Below are 22,283 nucleotides of genomic sequence, written 5' to 3' on the forward strand. Positions count from 1 at the left end.
GAACAAACACTGACCACTTACGTATGTCTTGATTTAGTTATGTACGTAGGCGTCCAACAGCGAAAGAAAAATCCATCTTTGTACATTACATCAGAATGAAAGTATAATAATGTGGCACAGAATCATTGACGGGATGAATTCTTGTGGCACTATGTGAAAATTGTAAACCCAAAGATGGATAACAACAACAACAACTTCTTCTTCTTCGTTCGTGGGCTGCAACTCCCACGTTCACTCGTGTGTACTTTTACGAGTATGACCGTTTTTATCCCGCCATTTTGGCAGCCATACTCCGTTTTCGGGGGTAAAACAGCAACAACAACAACAACAAAAAAACCAACAACCCCCCCCTCCCCAAATTGCTGACCACTTTGAAAGCTGGTTCGTAGTCGGTGTTGAGCAGTTTGCCGTTGAAATACCAGGCGTAGACCAGGTCCGTTTTGTTGGCGATGTAGGACGCTTGGCACGGAATGTGGGCCGTGCTGTTTTCGCTCACCGTCGCCGGCTCAGGTTTCGTTGACAGCGTGGTTCGTTCTGCAAGAGTTAAAACTGGTATGTCCTTCGTTCTGCGAGAGTTAAAACCGATATGCCCTTCGTTCTGCAAGAGTTAAAACCGATATGCCCTTCGTTCTGCGAGAGTTAAAACCGATATGCCCTTCGTTCTGCGAGAGTTAAAACCGATATGTCCTTCGTTCTGCAAAGAGATAATCAAAACCGATATGTCCTTCGTTCTGCAAGAGTTAAAACCAATATGTCCTTCGTTCTGTAAGAGTTAACACCGATATGCCCTTCGTTCTGCAAGAGTTAACACCGATAATGCATGTCCTTTCCTCTGCAAGTGCTAAAATCGATATGTCCTTCGCTCTGCAAGAATTAAAACTTATATGTCCTTCGTTCTGCAAGAGTTGATTAAAACCGATATGTCCTTCATTCTGCAAAGAGATAATCAAAACCGGTATGTCCTTCGTTCTGCAAGAGTTAAAACCAATATGTCCTTCGTTCTGCAAGAGTTAAAACCAATGTGTCCTTCGTTCTGCAAGAGTTAACACCGATTATGTATGTCCTTCGTTCTGCAAGAGTTAAAACCGATATGTCCTTCGTTCTGCAAGAGTTAACACCGGTATGCCCTTCGTTCTGCAAGAGTTACCACCGGTATGTCCTTCGTTCTGCAAGAGTTACCACCGGTATGTCCTTCGTTCTGCAAGAGTTACCACCGGTATGTCCTTCGTTCTGCAAGAGTTACCACCGGTATGTCCTTCGTTCTGCAAGAGTTACCACCGGTATGTCCTTCGTTCTGCAAGAGTTAACACCGATTGTGTATGTCCTTCGTTTTGTAAGAGTTAAAACCGAAATGCCCTTCGTTCTGCAAGAGTTAACACCGAGTATGTATGTCCTTCGTTCTGCAAGAGTTAAAACCGATATGTCCTTCGTTCTGCAAGAGCATTTTTTGTTTTATTTAGTTTTTTTCTTTTGTTTTTCTCCCCAAAGCGTGAATCTTTCTGCAAGAACACAATTCGTTATCTTCTAATCAACCAATCAATCAATTAAAAACTCAATTAATCAACCAACAAAATTACCAACCAACCAACCAACCAGCCAGTCAGTCAGTCAGTCAATCAATCAATTTTGTGTGGTTCGTTCTACAAGAGTGGTAGTTGACGCTCTCTCTTTTTGTTTCCTCTTGCTAGTTCTACAAGAGTAGAAATCGTAGTTTGTTGTGCAAGAGTTAAGATCGACATACCCCCCTTTCTTTTCACACGGCGAGGTTTGTTCTACAACACTTAAAATCGATATGACCCCCCATCCACGCCCTCCCCCCCCCAATCAACCCCCACCCCCACTCCCAAAAAATGTCAATGTCATTTGTTCAAACAGGGTTTCTAATCGATGCCCTAGATGATGTATTAGTAGAGTTAAAAAATCAACCTGGCTCAGGGTTCGTACATACTGTGCTATGGTAATAAAAAGAAAAAAAGAAAAAAAAGAGAAGAAAAATCAAGTCAGTTCTGACTTAAACCTGCTTCTTTGTGGTCAATTCGTAAATAATGTTCTGGAAAGAAAAAAAGAAAATTCAAGTCAGTTCTGACTTAAAACTGCAAACTGCTTCATTACGGTCAATTCGTAAATAATGTTCTGCAAGAGTTAAAGAAAAAAAAAGGTCTGGCTTAGGATTCCTAAACTACAAAAAGTGTTTGAAGCGTTCTGAAAGAGCTAAAAGAAAGAAAGAAAGAAACAACACACACACACACGCACGCACGCACGCACGCACACACACACACACACACACACACACACACACACACACACACACACTTGAAAATACGCACGGAGCACTGTCAGTTTTCCACTGGACTCGGCCTTTCCCAAGGCGTTTTCCGCGGTGCACGTGTACGTCCCTTCGTCCCCTCTGGTCAGCCCTGACAGCTCCAGGTTCCCGTTGGCCGTGACCTGGCAATCAACACACACACACACACACACACACGCATGCAAGCACGCAAGCACGCAAGCGCGCGCCCGCACACACACACATGCACGTATGAAAGTCCGCATGCACGCACGCACGCACGCACACACACACACACACACGCACATGCACCACACACATATACACACAGATTACGTTCAGTTAAAGTCTGTGTGGAAGCATATGTCTAGAAAATAAGTATAAAAGCTCCGAGAGAGACCTCCCTCCCAACTGAAAGAGTTTTCACCTTTTTCATACTTTGTTTATCCATTTATTTTTTTGCTTCTCCGCATGTGTGAACGTGCGTGCTTACGTGCATGCGCGCGCACGCGATCGTGTGTGTCTGTGTGTGCAGAGAGAGAGAGAGAGAGAGAGAGAGAGAGAGAGAGAGAGAGAGAGAGAGAGAGACAGAGACAGAGAGACAGAGACAGAGACTGACAGACAGAACTGCTTCCAGCTTCCCCTCTTCCGCCGTACCCTCGCCACCCCCCCCTCTCCCCCCCCCCCCCGCACACACATAACCCTCCAACCCAACTCCACACCCCCCCCCACTTGACACCCTCTTCTCCCTGCCTCCTCCCCCCCCCCCCCCGCCAACCCACTCCCACCCTCCCCCACCACCCCACACCCTCTCCTCCTCTCCCCCCAATCCACTCCCACCCTCCCCCACCACGACACCCTTTCCTCCCCCACACCCCCCAGACACCCTCTCCTCCTCTCCCCCCATCCCACTCCCACCCTCCCCCACCACGACACCCTCTTCTCCTCCCATCCCCCTCCCCCCCCCCCCCCCGCCAACCCACTTCCACCCCCCCCAGACACCCTCTCCTCCTCTCCCCCCATCCCACTCCCACCCTCCCCCACCACGACACCCTTTCCTCCCCCCCCCCCACCCCGACACCCTCTCCTCCCCCCCCCCCCCCGCCAACTCACTCCCATCCTCGCCCACCACCCCCGACACCTTCTTCTCCTCCTCCCCTTCCCTCCCCCCATCCCGCCAACCAACCAACACGCCTCACCCCCCCCGTCCTCCCCCCCCGCACCTCCCCCCGCCCATACACACACCACTCCACTCACCCGGGCGTGTCCGGAAGCGGAAGAGACGAGAGGCGAGCCGTTGTGTGACCAGGTGATGACGGGCTGGGGAGCGGCCTCGGGTCGGCACTGCACCGTCACGTTACCCCCCTCCGCCCCCATCAGGCTACTGTGCACCGGCTGCTTGTTGAAGTTGGGCTGGAAGGCTGCAGCACAATAGAATAGAATAGAATAGAATAGAATAGAATATGTCTTTATTACCAAGTGTACCGGGGTCACAAGGAATATTGTACATGACAAGGTACGAACATAAATCGAAAATCATACACAAACACAGAATACAGTAGAAATTTGGATACATAACCATGGTGGTGATGATGATGATTGTGACGACGACGATGGTGATGATGACGACGATGATGATGATGATGATGATGATGGCGATGATGATGATGGTCATGATGATGATGGTGATGGTGATGATGATGATGGTCATGATGATGATGGTGATGGTGATGATGGTGATGGTGATGATGATAATGATGGTGATGGTGATGATGATGATGTTGATGGTGATGATGGTGGTGATGATGACGATGATGATGATGATAATGACGACGTGTTGGTGTTGGTGGTGATGATGATAATGACGATGATGATAATGCTTGTGATGATATAATAACGATGGTAAGTTCGAGGGCTGCAACAAAATATTGATGATAACTGTGATGATGATGATTATGATGAAAGATGGTGGTGGTGGTGGTGATGATGATAATGACAATGATGGTAATGATGGTGATGATGATGATAATTACGATAATGACGGTGGATTTGAAAGCTGCAAGAGAATCTTGGTGATGATGATGATGACGACGATGATGATGATGATGATAATGACCGAGACTGCATGGTCAGGTTACCGCCCCATATGCTGTCCACGAGGCTGTGGAGGCTAAGACACACTGGTGATGATGATGATAATGATGATGATGACGATGAAGGTGATAATGATGATGATTATGATGACGACTTGGGACTGAAACACGAAGCGCATTTTTGCAAGCTGTTGGTTTTTAAAGCACGTGTGCTCAGAACAGCTGTTAGTGTCTTTAATTAATGAGAGGCCACCATGAGACCATGATGGGCAACCTGCTTAATTAATTAATCACCTCTCGTTTTTGTTTTTCTGCATTTTATATATATATATATATATACATATATATTAACATCTTATGAAAATATACCTGCTTTTATGAAGCGGGCTTTAACTTTTTTGTGAGGCTTGTACTAAAACTTATGGGAGCGAGTTTTATGTTTCATAAAAAATATACCCGATTTTATCAAGTGGTCCTAGACGGGCGCAACAACTGAGTGGTTAAAGCGTTGGACTTTCAATCTGAGGGTCCGAGGTTCGAATCTCGGTAACGTCGCCTGGTGGGTTAAGGGTGGAGATTTTTCCGATCATCCAGGTCAACATATGTGCAGGCCTGCTTGTGCCTGAACCCCCCTTCGTGTGTGCACGCAAGCAGAAGATCAAGTACGCACGTTAAATATCTGTCCCGTGCGACAGTGTAGTGTTGGAAAAAAAAAGAAATTTTGGTCAACTTGACCCCTCGAATACGTCATGATTATCGCTGTTTTTGTTTTGTTTTTTCTTTTTCCCTTTCGTTATTTCTTTCTTTCTGTGCGTGCGTGCATGTGTCCGTGTGTACGCGCGCGTGAGTGTGTGCTCCTTCCCTCTCTCGTAGTCAGCTCAGGTTGTTGTTTTCTTTTTCTCGTGCATGTATATCTGCACGTTGTTAAGCTCAGCTACAGGTTTGATAAGGGAAACTCACCTGTCGATGTCGTGGGCATCGGAAGATGCTTTAATCACTGGCAGTTGCACCCAGTCAGGGAGAGGTGGTTTCTTTTCTAGTTCCTGCTCCATTCATTTTGGAGTGAGGAGTTTTTTGCCAATTCGGTTCGGGTTTGGGGGCTTCCAGTGCCACTACATTTCCTGGGTCCGTGTCCGACCAGGAGGTCTGGAACTACATTCTAGTTCCAGGGATTTAATCTCCTTTGTTTTGTTTTTTCTCCCTCACGAGTTCTTGAGGTGAGTCAGGTTGGAAGAGTGAAGAATGCTAGTTTTTTTTTCTTTCTATAGACAGGGAGCGGCCACTATGTATTTCAGGTTTTTTGGTGGTGGTGTTGTTGCTGCATTTAAAATATATACTTTAATTTCAGTGCAGTATGGCCCTGCCAATCCTTGTGGATTCAGATTTATGTATATCTGTGTGCACACATTCTGTTTTTTTTTTTGTATTTTTTTTGTAAACAGTTGTATTAAGGCATTCAGCTGTACGTGTGAGTGTGTGCGAAACCCCTCTGTGTGTCTGCTTTAGCACATGCATTGTTTTTCTTGTGCTTGACTCTTGGCTCGAGTCTCTTTACAGCTCCGAAGAGTGTTCCGACGAGTCCCGCACGTTCCCCGGGTGTTAAGGTCGTCTTGGACTCGCGCAATCCACCTTCCCCAGCCTCCGCCGTTGTCCTGGGCACCCGCAGCCTTCCCTGCGCCTGTGTATTCCCCGAGTCTGTCACAGGGGAGTCCCCGACGCACATGAAGATCGCCGCTTTGCATGCCCTGTCTGCAGAAGGACTAGGACTCTCCGTGGTCGCCGGCATCTTGGGTTGTCTGTGGCATGGACCCTCGTGTTCAGGACCAATGCAAGCCGTACATGGACGGTAAAGGATGCGTGTGCATGTGTGAGCAGTGCACAAGAGGGGTGAGTGTGTGTGTTCGAGCGAATGTGATTTATTTATTTATTTTTCTCTCATTCCCATTTAAACAAAAAAACAAAGCTTGAAATGATGTGGCGAATTGTATTAGCGGGTTAGTAAGTTTGAGGGGGGCGGGGAGGGGGGGGGGGGGGGGGGGATTAAAGGAAATAGTTTAGGCCTCGCTGCTGTTTCGGTTGTCAGTATGTCTGAGGGAGTGAGTGAATAAAGTTTGGTATTGTGTATAAATTCTTGGCGTTGGCTGCACTAACTGAGCGTGCGAGGTTCCGGAGACCCATTTTTCTTAAATTTTCTTTTATCAGATTGCGCGGGGCCGGTCGGGTTGTAGGTGGGTCCTCAACCTCAACCGGTCACGTGACAATTTTGTAATCCATGTCAGCGTTCGGTGGGTTATGGAAACAAAAAGATACCCAGCATGCACATCCCCGGAAACGGAGTATGGCTGCCTACATGGCGGAGTGAAAACGGTCAGACACTTAAAAAACCTTCTCGTGAACATACGAATGAACGCGGGAGTTGCAGCCCACGGAAGAAGAAGAAGAAGAAGAAGAAGAAGAAGAAGAAGAAGAAGAAGAAGAAGAAGAAGAAGAAGAAGAAGAAGAAGAAGAAGAAGAAGAAGAAAGAAATTGTTCCTTTAATGTTTCTTGAGCTCCGTATTCTGTGTCATGTGTATGTTGGGCATGGACGTACCGAGGACTCTGATCTGAGCAATGCTGGTTTCCTTGCCAAGGTCGTTCCAGGCCATGCACTCGTACATGCCGTCGTGTTTGTCGGCGTCGGCACTGGAGATGGTCAACACGTTCCCCTGCACCTAGTAAAACAACGAACAATTGAAAACTGTACAACAATAACAATGGTGAGTAATTCTCTCTCCGGTGGTTTTTGTTCTGAGGTTTTCATCTCTCATATATATATATATATATATATATATATATATATATATATATATATATATTGTGTGTGTGTGTGTGTGTGTGTGTGTGTGTGTGTTGGATTGTGTGATGGTGGGTTGAGTTGCGGTGCGGCGTGTTGTTTGGGTCATTGTGTGTGTGTGTGTGTGTGTGTGTGTGTGTGTGTGTGTGTGTGTGTGTGTGTGTGTGTGTGTGTGCGTGCGTGCGTGTGTCCGTGCGTGTGTCCGTGCGTGCGTGCGTGCGTGCGCGTGTGTGTGTGTGTAATGTTTGGCAATGTCAGCACAGTTGATGGTCACCATGTTTCTCCCCACCAGAAAAAAAAAACACACCAAAAAACCAACCAATTACAAACAAAATGAATAATGAACAATAAATGGTAAGCATTAGGTAGACTGGTCGTCGTTTGGTTTGGTGGTTCCGTTCTGAAGTGAGTGCGTATGTACTCACACACTCACACACTCAATCACTCCGCTGACCAAGACTGAACGCCTCGCTGACATCATTTACGTAAGTTTACAGCTTTCAGTCTGGCCAACAGCCAAGTGAGAGCTGTATGAACACGAGTCTGTAAAGGGAATCTATTTTACAGCTGAGTCTTTTGTGAAGGACTGTGACCTCGAGCTAGCAGACAAGACTGCGCTGGCTTTTAAATGCTGCAGCTTTGGGGTCCAGTCGGCCTCTTGGGGACAACCCTCAACGCCCACTGTCCTAAAAACCCTCTTGACGGAGAGAGTGATGATGTAATTTGGGAAACACACTCTCCACAATGAATCAGATTATAGCCCAGGGAGTCGAGACAGCAGTTGCTTCCTGTGCTTTTCTGATTGTCATAGTGGGACACAAGAGAACGCTGGCCATTAAGGAGAAGCGTGAGCGAAGGAAGCAGGGCTCAACTTCTGGAGACGTTTTCCCTTGCGACACCTGTGGGAAGTGCTGCGCATCCAGAATCGGCCTCTTCTTCCATATGAGGACACACACCGACAGATAAACCTGCCTGCCTACTCATCCGTAACGTAACGACGCGATCTCCATGGAGAAGAGCAGCCCGAATTTCACACAGAGAAATCTGTTGTGATAAAAAGAAATACAAATACAACACGGCAAGGCACAGCACAGCACAGCACAGCACGCACAGCACAGCACTGACCTGTATGTCCTGAGCGGCATCAGTGACCAGCAGCTGACCGTTCCTGTACCAGGCGTAGGTGGCCCTCGGGATGGCCACGGCATCGCACACCCACGTCAGGCGGCTTCCACGGTCCAGGTGCTGGTTCCGCAGCGGGTACTTGAAGTACGGCACCGCTGTTTTTTTTTTGTGTGTGTGGACACGTTATATCACCGTCATCATCATTGTCGTTATTATCGTCAACGTTGTCATCGTCGTTATCGTGGTCGTTGTCGTCTTCTTCATCGTCGTCGTCTTCATCGTCTAAAGTGGGCATTGCCATCATCATCATCGTCGTCGTCATTACCATCATCGTCATCGTCATCATCACCACCACCACAACAAGAATGATAATAATAACACTAATACTACTACTACCCTTGAAGGTAACAATAACAACAACAATTACAATCATAACGACAGAGACTCTTCTTCCATCCAAAACCCTTCTCCCCAACCCCCCAAAGCCTCCCTTCCCCCCCCCCACCCCCACCACCACACCGCAACCACCCCCACAACCGCCCCGCCCCCACCCCCCCTATCCCCTCCCTCCCTCCTCCTCCAGGCTCCCACCCGACTCACCAGACACACTGACGGAGATGTTCTTGCTGCGGGTGTTGACCGGACCCTGCACGGTGCACATGTACACGCCGCTGTCCTCCAGGTGAGCATTCTGGATCTTGATCACCCGGTTCACGCTGGAGAACGATATCCGCTCCAAGGGCAGCCTGCCCCCGTCTACCCGGGACCAGGAGTAGTACAGGGGTAGCCTGGGTTGCACACACACACACGTCGCAGGACACACGGATAGACACACAGATAGATACACATACACACACACGCGCGCGCGCGCGCGCGCACGCACACGCACGCACACACATGCACTCACACACACGTAAACACACACACAGACATACACATACAAACACGCATACATTTACACACGCACGCTTACACACACACACGCGCGCACACACACATATAATTACAAACACACAAGCGCGGGCGCAAACACGCAAACACACACAACACACTTACACACACACACACACACACACACACACACGCACACGCACACACATACACGCACACACACACGCAAACACACACACACACACACACACATACCCCCCCCCACACACACACACACAGACACACACACACACACACACACACACACACACACACACACACGAACCTTCCGTAAGCCAGACATTCCAGGCGCATTTCCTGTCCCCTCAAGGGCTGCTTGGGGAACACTGCAGGGAAATCATCGTGAACGTCTGGCCCGAACTTGTTGGCGTCTGCAACAGGGACACTGAGTGTTGTGTTGTGTGTTGTGTTGTGTTGTGTTGTGTTGCGTTGCGTTGCGTTGCGTTGCGTTGCGTTGCGTTGCGTTGCGTTGCATTGTATTGTATTTATTGCACTGAATTGTATTGCATTGCACTGTGTTGTGTTGTACTGCATTGTAACTATTGTACTGTACTGTACTGTATTGTATTGCACTGCGTTGCGTTGCGTTGTATTGTATTGTATTGTGTTGCATTGTATTATATTGTGTATTTGTATTGTATTTGTATTGTATTGTATTGTACTGTATTGTATTGCACTGCGTTGCGTTGTATTGTAATGTCAGGTTGTTCGTGGCTGTGGTCTTTTGAATAAAGTATGACAGTCAGTCGTTTTCGACTATGACCATCAGAACAACAGAGGAGGTAACTACTGTCCCGACTATCTGGGCTAGAATTTGATTAGAGTGGACCGCGTTTTGCCCCAAGTTACATCCCCGCTCTCTCGGCCAAGAGGGTTACAGGACAGTCGGCGTCGGGATGGTTCCCAAAGGCCAGCTAGCCCCCAAGGCTGCAGTACTAAGAGCCAGTGCAATTTTGCCTCCTAGTTTGAGAGTCACAGTCCTTCACAAAAGACCAAGCTGTAAATGATTTCCCACTGCAATGGAGAACCGATCGATCATACAGCGCTCCCTTTGCTGTTGGCCCAGCTGTAAGCTTATTCTAACTAACTACCTGACTATCTAACCAACAAAGCAACCAAACAAGCAACTAACTAACTAACTAACTAACTAACTAAGCCTTGGAATAACTCCTTCGTAGTCGGCTGAATTATAAGCAACTAAGTAAATGCTTCACCCACACCCCCCCCCACACACACACACCATACACCACATCACACACACACAACACACACACACAACACACAAAAACACCCCCCTCCCACCCACCCATCCACCCCCCCCCACACACACACAAACACACGGCCACACACACACACACACACACACACAACACACACACACACACACACACACACACACACACACCACACCACACACAGAGCTTCAAGAATATGCGCTATATAGCAAGATGTCTTAATAAAAAACAACAACAAAAAACAACACCAGACACCACACACACACACACACACACACACACACACACCACATAACACACACACCACACAACACCCACGCCCCCCCCCCACACACACATAACGCACACACACACACACACACAACACACAACACACACACACACACACACACACAAAATCCCTGTGTACCCACTTTCCCCGTAGATATTGAGCGGGATACCCAGGCTGTTTCGGTACTGGGGCTGGGAGGTGGCCAGGACCTCGCCGGGGGGTGCCACCAGAGTGATGATGCAGTGGTACTGGGCGGCGTCGGAGCTCTGCACCTCGGAGAAGTAGAGTTTCCCGTTCTCCGACAGGAAGGTGTGGGGGTTCATCTGGGGCCGGATGAACTGGCTGTCCTTCATCCACTGGAACACCACCGCTGGAGAAACGTATGATGGAATGAAGAGGTGTTGTGTTGTGTTGTGTTGTGTTGTGTTGCGTTGTGTTGTATTGTGTTGTATTGCGAGAAAGTATAATAGAATAAAGATGTGTTGTGTAGTGTTGTGTTGCTCTTGTGTTGTGTTGTACTTGTTGTTGTGTTGTGTTGCGTTGTGCTATGTTGTGTTGTGCAGTGCAGTGTTGTGCTGCGTTGAGTTGCGTTCTGTTGTGCTGTGCTGTGCTGTGCTGTGCTGTGCTGTGTTGTGTTGTGTTGTGCTGTGCTGTGCTGTGCTGTGCTGTGCTGTGCTGTGCTGTGCTGTGCTGTGCTGTGCTGTGCTGTGTTGTGTTGTGTTGTGTTGTGTTGTGTTGTGTAGTGCAGTGTTGTGTTGCGTTGAGTTGCGTTCTGTTGTGCTGCGCTGTGTTGTGTTGTGTTGTGTTGTGTTGTGTTGTGCTGTGCTGTGCTGTGTTGCGTTGTGCTGTGTTGTGCTGTGTTGTGTTGTGTAGTGCAGTGTTGTGTTGCGTTGAGTTGCGTTCTGTTGTGCTGCGCTGTGTTGTGTTGTGTTGTGTTGTGCTGTGCTGTGTTGTGTTGTATTGCCGGATAAACTGGTTGTCCTTCAACCATTGGAACACCACAGCTGAAAAAAATATGATAGTATAAAGATGTATTGTGTTGTGTTGTGTTTTGTTGCGTTGTGTTGCGTTGCGTTGCGTTGCGTTGCATTGCATTGCATTGCATTGCGTTGCGTTGTGTTGTGTTGTGTTCTATTGCATTGCATTGTATTGCATTGTCTTGTCTTGTATTTCGTTGTATTGTGTTGTGTTGCATTGCATTGCATTACATTGTATTGCATAGTCTTGTCTTGTATTTCGTTGTATTGTGTTGTGTTGTATTGCATTGCATTGCATTGTATTGCATAGTCTTGTCTTGTCTTGTATTTCGTTGTATTGTGTTGTGTTGTATTGTATTGCATTGCATTGCCGGATGAACTGGTTGTCCTTCATCCACTGGAGCACCACCGCTGGAGAAAGTGTGATAGAATAAAGATGTGTTGTGTTGTGTAGTGCAGTGTTGTGTTGTTGTTGTTGGCTTGTGTTGTGTTGTGCTGTGCCGTGTAGTGCTGTGTTGTGTTGTGTAGTGCTGTGCTGTGCTGTGCTGTGTTGTGCTGTGCTGTGTTGTATTGTATTGTATTGCATTGCATTGCGTTGTCCTTCATCCACACTGGAACACCAGTGTATTGTATTGTATTGTGTATGTGTGCGTACCTAAACTCTAACTCAATGACACAGGAAACGATTGATGAGCGCCCATTGACAGCCGTCAGTCGGCTCTACCCAGTTAGGTAGCCTGTTGTGCTAACGACCCCGTGCTTGTAAAGCGCTTAGAACTTGGATAGGCGCTATATGAATAACCATATCACATCATCATATTACATTGTACTGCACTGTGTTGCGTTGGAGGAGGAATTTTTGTTTAATGTCCCGTCACACATATCGGTGATTGAAGACATTTTGTTAAAGTATTTATGAATACATCTGAGTATTATCGGTTAGAAGGGGTGTGAGATGTGGATGAATGGAGGGTTGGGGGAAACTGGGCAAATGAGGGTAAAAATGTGGCTGAAATTTGGAAGAAAAAAACAAAAACAAAAAACCCTCTAAATACAGTTACAGGAAATTACTTAAAGGACTTCGTAAAAGAGAAGTCGTTAAACTGACAAGCGAAACAACTGATAATGAATGCAAAAAGTCAAAAACATCAACGTTCTCAGTCACTTGTGAAGACACACTTTCGTGTACAAAAGGCTTCATCAAGCTACAGTTAAAAATTATATGTTCAACTGTCAGGTTACTAAAGCATATGCACTTGACATTAGAACAATACTTGGTCCGTAATGAATTTGATAATAGATGTGTTGCGTTGCATTGCGTTGCATTGCGTTGCATTATATCAATTTTTTGTCACAACAAATCTCTCTGTGTGAAGTTCGGACTGCCTGGACCTTTAACTCACTCAGTACGGCCAGTCCTCTCTTCTCCTCTACACAGACCCCTCGGATGTCCTGTGAGTGTCTGAATGACCCAACATTTAGCCTCCGTCGTCAGAATTGTGGCATTCTTTGTCAACATTCACCTCTTCAATATAAGAGCCTTCCGCTTGCAATATTTTGATGGTGGTAATCGGGGTGAAACGCTGTTAACGTCGTCTCTTTCGCCGTTCGTGTGGAGAGAGTTCACATACGCTACTGAAGTGCATGCTACACACCGGACCGTGTTTATCAGTTCATCCGAAGGACTAGCGTCCAGACCAGCACTCAAGGTCTGGTGAAGTGGGACTGATACAAAAAAAAAAAAACTGGTGAGTTTGTGATATTAGTTCATGCATTATGTTTGCATTGCAAGCGGTATGCACAACCAATTTTGAATTTCCCCAACAGAGATAAAAGTTGATTTGATTTCACTTAACTGAGACAACGCAGAGCATAGTGTGCCGATAGATATACAGTACAGTACAGTACAGTACAGTACAGTACAGTACAGTACAGTACAGTACAGTACAGTACAGTACAGTCGCCTACAAATAAAATACAATCCAGTTCCCTACATTACAATTATATAAAACGATACAGTGTACGTATGATAGTCAGTCGTGTCCGACTGTGCCATCAGAACAGCAGAGGAGGCAGCTGCTGTCCCGGCTATCTGGGCTGGAATTCGATATATTGGAGAGTGTCTTGCCCAAGGTAAAGGTACATCCCCACTCTCTCAGCCAAGGATTTAGGACGATTGATGTCGGGATGGTCCCCAAAGGCCAATTAACCCCCCAAGGCTGTAATTATTAGAGCCAGCGCAAGCTTGTCTGATAGTTTGAGAGTCAGAGTCCTTCAAAAAAGACTAAACTGTAAATGATTTCCCGTTGCAGTGGGGAAAAAAACCCCATTGATCACAAAGCTCTTACTTTCATAACTGGTAAAGTACAGTGCAACACAACTACAAATGAACGATGATCTTTGTAGTTACATTTCTTGTGAAGAGAGAGACAGAGAGAGAGAGAGGGGATGAGAGAGAGTGTATGTGTGCGTGTGTGTGCGCATGGTGTGTGTGCGTGGGGTGTGTGTGTGTGTGTGTGTGTGTGTGTGTGTGTGTGTGTGTGTGTGTAGATGTGCAATGCGGTCTGGCTGACTGAAATGGAGAGGCACGTAAATTTCAGTAATCTGCATATTTGTATATAGCTATTTCCATTTGGTGCCATTTGATTTTTAATTTATCTTTTTATTTTCTATTCATTTTATTTGTTTGTTGTTTTCTTCTTATGTTGGACATGTGCTGCTGCCAAAAAGAAAATCTCTGTACCAAAGTATAGACAATAAAGTTTGTGTATTGTATTGTATTGTATTGTATTGTATTGTACAAACACAAACACAACAGACACACAAGACAAACCCGGCACAACCCATCCCAAAGCACGACAGCACACAGCACAGCACAGTACCAGGGTTATAGGCAGGGGGAGAGCAGTCCACCACGGCCCCTTGATACAGGACAGCAGTTCTCGCCCCTGGCTTGTCGTTCGAAAACTCATCGATGTCTGACATGTAAAAGAAGAAATGAATAAATAGTTAGACGGATCGCTAGCTAGCTAGGTAAATAGATAACAAGTTGATTAGCTAACTGGTTAATCAATTAATTGTGCTGTTGTGTTGTGTCAAATGAATAAATAAACAATGAGAAATATTACACACACACACACACACACACACACACACACACACACACACACACAAACACCAGCAGATTAACAAAGAAGGGCGAACGAGAAGAGCAAAGGCACGCCATTCAGATGATTCATTAATGTAACAAATTCAAATTTATTATAAAAAAAATCATATATGAAACGCATGCCTTAAAAACAAGCAAGCAAAGAAAAACACCCCAACCCATTGAATAAATAAACAATGACACACAACAGTTTAGCACACCCTTACCCATCAGACCATAACTCGACACACAACAGTTTAGCACACCCTTACCCACAACACACCACACCCCAACCCATCAGACCATAACTCGACACACAACACTTTAGCACACCCTTACCCACAACACACCACAACCTAACACACAACAACCCAACCCACAACAATCCAACACACCACAACCCAACCCAACCCAACCCAACCTAACAAACCACAGCCCAAAACAACACACCACAACCAAAAACAACAAACCACAACCCTACACCACCCAACCCAAAACAACAAACCACAATCAAAAACACCACAACCAAACCCAAAATAACACACAACAACCAAAAACAACACACCACAACCCAAAACAACACACAACAACCAAAAATAACACACAACAACCCCAACACAACCCGACCCAAAACAACACACCACAACCCAAATAAACACAACCCAACACAACCGACCTGAAACAACATACCGCAGCCCAAACAACACACCACAACCAAAACAACACACAACAACCCAAACAACACACCACAACCCAAACAACACACCACAACCAAAACAACACACCACAACCCAAAACAACCACAACCAACACAAACCCGACCCAAAACAACACATCACAACCTAACACCCACACAACCACAATCAACACAAACCCGACCCAAAACAACACATCACAACCTAACACCCACAACCCAACACAACTCACCACAACCTAACACAAAACAACACAACCCCAGCAGCACACCACAACCCAAAACAACACATAACAACCGAACAAAAACAACACATCACAACTGAGCAACCACAACCCAAAACAACACGACCCAAAACAACACACCCAACCAAACAACCACAACCCAAACCAACACACCACAACCCAACAACACAACACGACCCAACACAGCACATCACACAACCTAACAACAACCACAGCCCAAACACAACACGACCCCAAAACAACACACGACAACCCAACCCAAACCCACACACACCCAACAAAGAAAAAAAACCCAAACCAAAACAAAACAAACAAACAAAAAATCAACAACAGTTTCAGTTTCAGTAGCTCAAGGAGGCGTCACTGCGTTCGGACAAATCCATATACGCTACACCACATCTGCCAAGCAGACGCCTGACCAGCAGCGTAACCCAACGCGCTTCAGGCCTCGAGGAAAAAAAAAGAAAAAAAAAGGGGTGATCAAATAATAGATAAATACATAAAAAAAATTACTACTACTACTACTAATATGTATAAGGCGCAAAAACTTGATGAAGTCAACTATAAGCGTACATAAATAAATAAATAAATAAATGGATATAATATAAAAAAAAGTAGTAGTAATAATAATAATAAATAAAAAAGAAAAAAAAAAGAAAAAAAAAGACAACAATGATGATAAATAAGCAAATAAATGTAAAACACGGAGACACCCATTCACGCATACACCCACATATGCATAACAGATATGCACCAAACATGCATAAGAAAGAAATAAAGAATACTACATTAGAAATTAAAAAAAAATATATTGATAAATAAGTAGTTGCGACTTTTTTTTTTCAACAACAAAAAACAAGAGAGGCAAGGCCTTCAAGACTCACTTGTGATAAATTAAGTCCCCTAGCATTAATTACAGAGTAATTTCCCTTTTTTACTAACTGCACCAAAACGTTTGCAAAATAAATAAAAATTCCATGCTGAGCAAAAGAAGTTCCTGTTTGAACAAAACATGATAATAATGACTCCTGTTGTTGTTGGGTCAGAATAAGAGGTCAAAGTGCCAAGTTCAGAGAATACAAAAAATATAAATATAACAGTAAATGCAGTTTGCATATAATTAGGCTTCATTTTTTATTTTTATTTTTTGTGCCCATCCCAGAGGTGCAATATTGTTTTAAACAGGATGACTGGAAAGAACTGAATTTTTCCTATTTTTATGCCTAATTTGGTGTCAACTGACAAAGTATTTGTAGAGAAAATGTCAATGTTAAAGTTTACCACGGACACACAGACACACAGACACACACACACACACACACACAGACAACCGAACACCGGGTTAAAACATAGACTCACTCCTCTCCCCCCCCCATACAAACCCACATCAACACCAACACCAACCCATACCCTTCACACACACACACACACACACACACAGACAACCGAACACCGGGTTAAAACATAGACTCACTTTGTTTACACGAGTGAGTCAAAAACTAAAAAAAAAAAAACCCCAAAAAACCAACCGCCAAGCCCACAAGCAAAACAACACCCCCCCCCACCGACACTCACGGCCCTCGGCAACGAGGATGGGTCTGCTGAAGACGCTGCCCACAGAGTTGTGCGCCACGCACGTATACTCCCCGGCGTCCTCCGCCTCCCGGGGCTGCGAGATGGTCAGCCGGCCGTTGGTCACCGTGTAGCGGTCAGTGGCCACGATCAGCTTCTGGCTCGCCTTCCCGTAGTCCTTGAACCACTGAGAGGTGGAGGAAGGGGGGAAGAGTTTGAATTGAAGTGAATTGAATGGATTTTATTTTCTGAGGGTAAATTGAGTAAGCGAGACAATGCTTTTTTTTTTTTTTTCTTTTTTTTTTTTCATCCAGCCCTCGAAGGGGAAACATCTAAATGATGTAGAAAGGGTGGGAAGCATCATATCGATACAGCATGCACATTATAATCATGGTTTACGTCAATGGTAATTTGGCGTTAACAACACTGCATGGCTGGATGAGAATGAGAGGAGAGAGAGTTAGAGAGAGAGAGAGAGAGAGAGTTATAGAGTTAGAGAGAGAGAGTTATAGAGTTAGAGAGAGAGTTATATATACAGAGAGAGTTATAGAGAAAGAGTTATATATATTATAGAGAGAGAGAGTTAGAGAGAGAGAGTTATAGAGAGAGAGAAAGAGAGTTATATATAGAGAGAGATAGAGAGAGAGTTAGAGAGAGAGAGAGTTAGAGAGAGAGAGAAAGAGAGAGAGAAAGAGAGAGAGTTATATATATATATAGAGAGAGAGTTATAGAGAGAGAGGGGAGAAGACGAGGGGAGGGGTGGGTGGAGGTGGGGGCGCGGTGATGAGGGGTTAGGAGGGGTGGAGTAGGGGGACAAAAGGGGAGAGGGAGGGTTGTGAGATTCTGTGATTCAAGCGCTTTTTAAAGAAAAAACCCACACTATTGACTATAAAAAAAACAACTGCTGACAAACGAAACAACGCACGCACGCACACACACACGCACACACACAAGCACGCACGCACGTACGAACGCACACACACATGCGCACACACACACACACGCGCGCGCGCACACACACACACCGATTCACTCACATACGCGAACACTGAATTTTTTCAACATTTTCCCCCCCTTATCCTCGTCTAATATCACTTGAAATGAAAAGACGTTAAAATGAAGAAAGCAAACACACACACACACACACACACACACACACACACACACACACACACACACACACACACACACACACACACACACACCTCGCGAACGTAAAAGAACCCACGACAAAGCCCTGTAGAAAAATTAACTACTATAGAGAAACAACAACAACAACAACAAAAAAAAAAAACAACAACAAAAAACACGTGGAGACAGAAAACAGGATGACGCTTCAGTGTTGTGTGGCAACGTGATCTCCCTGTGCAGAGCATCTCGAATTTCGAAAAAAAAAACAACAACAAAAAGTAGAAGGTATGCGAGACAATACAATACAATATTGCATTGCATTGTATTGCATTGCATTGCATTGTATTGCATTGCATTGCATTTCTCTTCTTTTTGTCACAACAGATTTCTCTGTCCTGCTCTCCCCAATGAGAGCGCGTCGCTACACTGAAAACGCCACCCATTTTTTTTTTTTGTGTATTTTTTCCTGCGTGCAGTTTCATTTGTTTTTTTCCTATCGAAGCGGATTTTTCTACATAATTTTGACCCAGGGACAACCCTTTCGTTGCCGTGGGTTCTTTTACGTGCGTTAAATGCATGCGGCACACGGGACCTCGGTTTATCGTCTCCGCATCCGAATGACTAGCGTCCAGACCACCACTCAAGGTCTAGTAGAGGGGGGAGAAAATATCGGCGGCTGAGCCGTGATTGGAACCAGCGCGCTCAGATTCTCTCGCTTCCAAGGCGGACGTGTTACCTCTAGGCCATCACTCCCACATACAACACTACACTAAACACATTTCACACAACACGACACTATACATCACAAGAAAAAAAACAACAAAAACCAACAACCCAAAAAACAAGAAAAAAGGAAAAAAAAAAAAAAAAAAAAAAAAAACCCAAAAAAACTTAATCCACTCCCCCCCAACCCCCCCCCAGCCGTCCCCCCCCCCCCCCCCCCACATCACTACTAACGCATCACAAACACAAAGACAACACACCATCTTATGCCCGTGTGCTTGGGGAAGTGGCGGAATGGGAGATTGTATTGTATTGTGTTGTATTGCATTGGTAATTGTTTTACTCTTTTTTCGTCACAACAGATTTCTCTGTGTGAAATTCGGCCTGCGTCTCCCCAGGGAAAGCGCGTCGCTACACTGAAAGCCCCACCTTTTAAAAAAAATTTATTAAATTTTTTTTTCCTGCCCGCAGTTTATTTGTTTTCCTAACAAAGTGAATTTTTTTTTTTTTTTGCCAGAGAAAGCCCTTTCGTTGCCGTGGGTTCTTTTACGTGCGTTAAATGCATGCTGCACACGGGATCTCGGTTTATCGTCTCATCCGAATGACTAGCGTCCACACCACCACCACTCATGCTCTAGTGGAAGAGGGGGGTAGAAAATACTGGCGACTGTGCCGGGATTCGAACCAGTTGTCTAAGATTCTCTCGCTTCCTAGGCCGACGAGTTTCCAATAGGCCATCAGTCCACAGTGAGAAGGGAGGGATTTCAGTGCTACCTTGTAGGAGGGCGAGGGATTCCCTTTGGCGGTGCACTCGATGTGGACTTGCGACTCCCTCCCGACGAACACGGTGCTTGGGCTCTGGTAGACAAAGGTCGGTCCCTTCAGCCAATCGTTGGGGTCAGTGGAGGGGCTTCCGTAGGCTGCACGTGTCAACGACAATGATGGTGATGATTATCATTATGATGATGATTGTCTTGATTATGATGATGGTGGTGGTGATGGTAATAGTGATGATGGAAGTGATGATGGTGGTGCTGGTGGTGATGATAATGATGATGGTAATGATTATTGGTAATGATGATGGTGATGGTGATGGTATCACCATTGGATGATAAGGATGATGATGGTGATGATAATGATAATGATAATGGTGTTGATGATGATGATGATGGTGGTGGTGGTGGTGGTGGTGATGATGATAGTGATGATGATGGTGATTATTATTGATGATAATGATGGTTATGATTATGACGACGATGGTGATGATGGTATTGGTTATTGATGATGACGATGATGATAGTGATAATGATTACTGATGATGATGATGATGATGGTGGTGGTGGTAACGATGATGGTGATGGTGATGATGATGATGGTGATGATGAAATTGGGGATGATGATGGTAATGATGGTAACGATGATAATGATGATCATAGATGCTGATGGCAATTATGGTAATGGAGATGATGGTGATGATGATGATGGTAGTGGTGGTTGTGGTGATGATGATGGTGATGATGATGACGATGGTAATGATGATAATGGTGATGATGATGATGATGGTAGTGGTGGTGGTGGTGGTGCTGCTGCTGATGCTTGTGGTGATGATGATGAGGATGATAATAATGAGGATGATGATGATAATGGCGATCCCCCCCCAAGCCCCCACAGCCCCGCCCACCCCTCCACACGCACTCACAGAAGTCTCTGTCGCGTTGAAAGATACGGTACACCTCACTCTTGTTGATCTCACAGATGTAAGGCAAGGACTTGGTTCTGCTGGTCCACGCCCACCCGAACCGAGTCTCCTTGTCTGCCGCCACAGCGTTAAACTCGTGTCAATCAATCAATCAATCAATCAAATCCATCCATGAAATCAATCAATCAATCAATCAATCAATCAATCAAATCCATCCATGAAATCAGCGGCTCAGTCAAGTCGCCGACCAATAAAATCAATCAAGAAATCAGTCACTCAAATAACAACCCGTACGTCAAATCAGTCATCCGATCACTCAGTGATTAAATCAGTCAGTTACTCATAATCATGACAGACAGTCAACCGATCAGTCAATGATTCAATCACTCACTCATAATCATCAACCGATCAGTCATTGATTCAATCAACCAGTTATAATTATAACAGGCGGTCAACCAATTAGTCAATGATTCATTCAATCCGCTACAATTATAACAGACAGTTAACCAATCAGTCAATGATTCAATCACTCACTCATAATCATCAACCAGTCAGTCATTGATTCAATCGACCAGTTACAATTACAACAGGCAGTCAACCAATCAGTCAATGATTCAAGTGAACCAATTAATCAATAACTCAATCAATCAGTTACAATTATAAAAGGCAGTGAACCAATCAGTCCATGATTTAATCACTCACTCATAGTCATCAACCGATCAGTCAATGTTTAGTCTACCAATCATTTAATGATTCAATCAATCAGTTACAATTATAACAGGCAGTCAACCAATCAGTCAATGATTCAATTAATCAGTTACAATTATAACAGGCAGTCAACCAATCAGTCAATGATTCAATTAATCAGTTACAATCATATGAGGCAGTCAACCAATCAGTCAATGATTCAATCGATCAGTTACAATTATAACAGGCAGTCAACCAATCAGTCAATGATTCAATTAATCAGTTACAATCATATGAGGCAGTCAACCAATCAGTCAATGATTCAATCGATCAGTTACAATTATAACAGGCAGTCAACCAATCAGTCAATGATTCAATTAATCAGTTACAATCATATGAGGCAGTCAACCAATCGGTCAATGATTCAATTACTCAGTTACAATCATATGAGGCAGTCAACCAATCACTCAGTGATTCAATCAATCAGTTACAATCATATGAGGCAGTCAACCAATCAGTCAATGATTCAATCCATCAGTTACAATTATAACAGGCAGTCAACCAATCAGTCAATGATTCAAGTGAACCAGGTGAACCCACTGTTGTGGGAGGGGG

The 22,283-nt window shown here is 45.0% G+C and overlaps 1 protein-coding gene across 1 annotated transcript in view; it reads right to left on the reverse strand.

Annotated features, from left to right (window-relative positions):
* The window catches only part of LOC143290113 (contactin-like), a 52,711-nt gene that overhangs the window by 22,556 nt on the left and 7,872 nt on the right, over positions 1-22,283 (reverse strand). The window contains exons 2-13 of the mRNA XM_076599401.1: positions 20,982-21,114; positions 20,057-20,202; positions 17,432-17,615; positions 14,652-14,747; positions 10,935-11,162; positions 9,552-9,657; positions 8,936-9,123; positions 8,336-8,490; positions 6,968-7,088; positions 3,542-3,705; positions 2,328-2,448; positions 368-534 (exon numbers count right to left, since the gene is read on the reverse strand). Of these exons, the coding sequence (XP_076455516.1) occupies positions 368-534; positions 2,328-2,448; positions 3,542-3,705; positions 6,968-7,088; positions 8,336-8,490; positions 8,936-9,123; positions 9,552-9,657; positions 10,935-11,162; positions 14,652-14,747; positions 17,432-17,615; positions 20,057-20,202; positions 20,982-21,114 (1,809 nt within the window). The remainder of the gene's footprint in view (positions 1-367; positions 535-2,327; positions 2,449-3,541; positions 3,706-6,967; positions 7,089-8,335; positions 8,491-8,935; positions 9,124-9,551; positions 9,658-10,934; positions 11,163-14,651; positions 14,748-17,431; positions 17,616-20,056; positions 20,203-20,981; positions 21,115-22,283) is intronic.

The sequence above is a fragment of the Babylonia areolata genome, chromosome 15, assembly GCF_041734735.1.
Source record: "Babylonia areolata isolate BAREFJ2019XMU chromosome 15, ASM4173473v1, whole genome shotgun sequence".
NCBI lineage: Eukaryota > Metazoa > Mollusca > Gastropoda > Neogastropoda > Buccinidae > Babylonia > Babylonia areolata.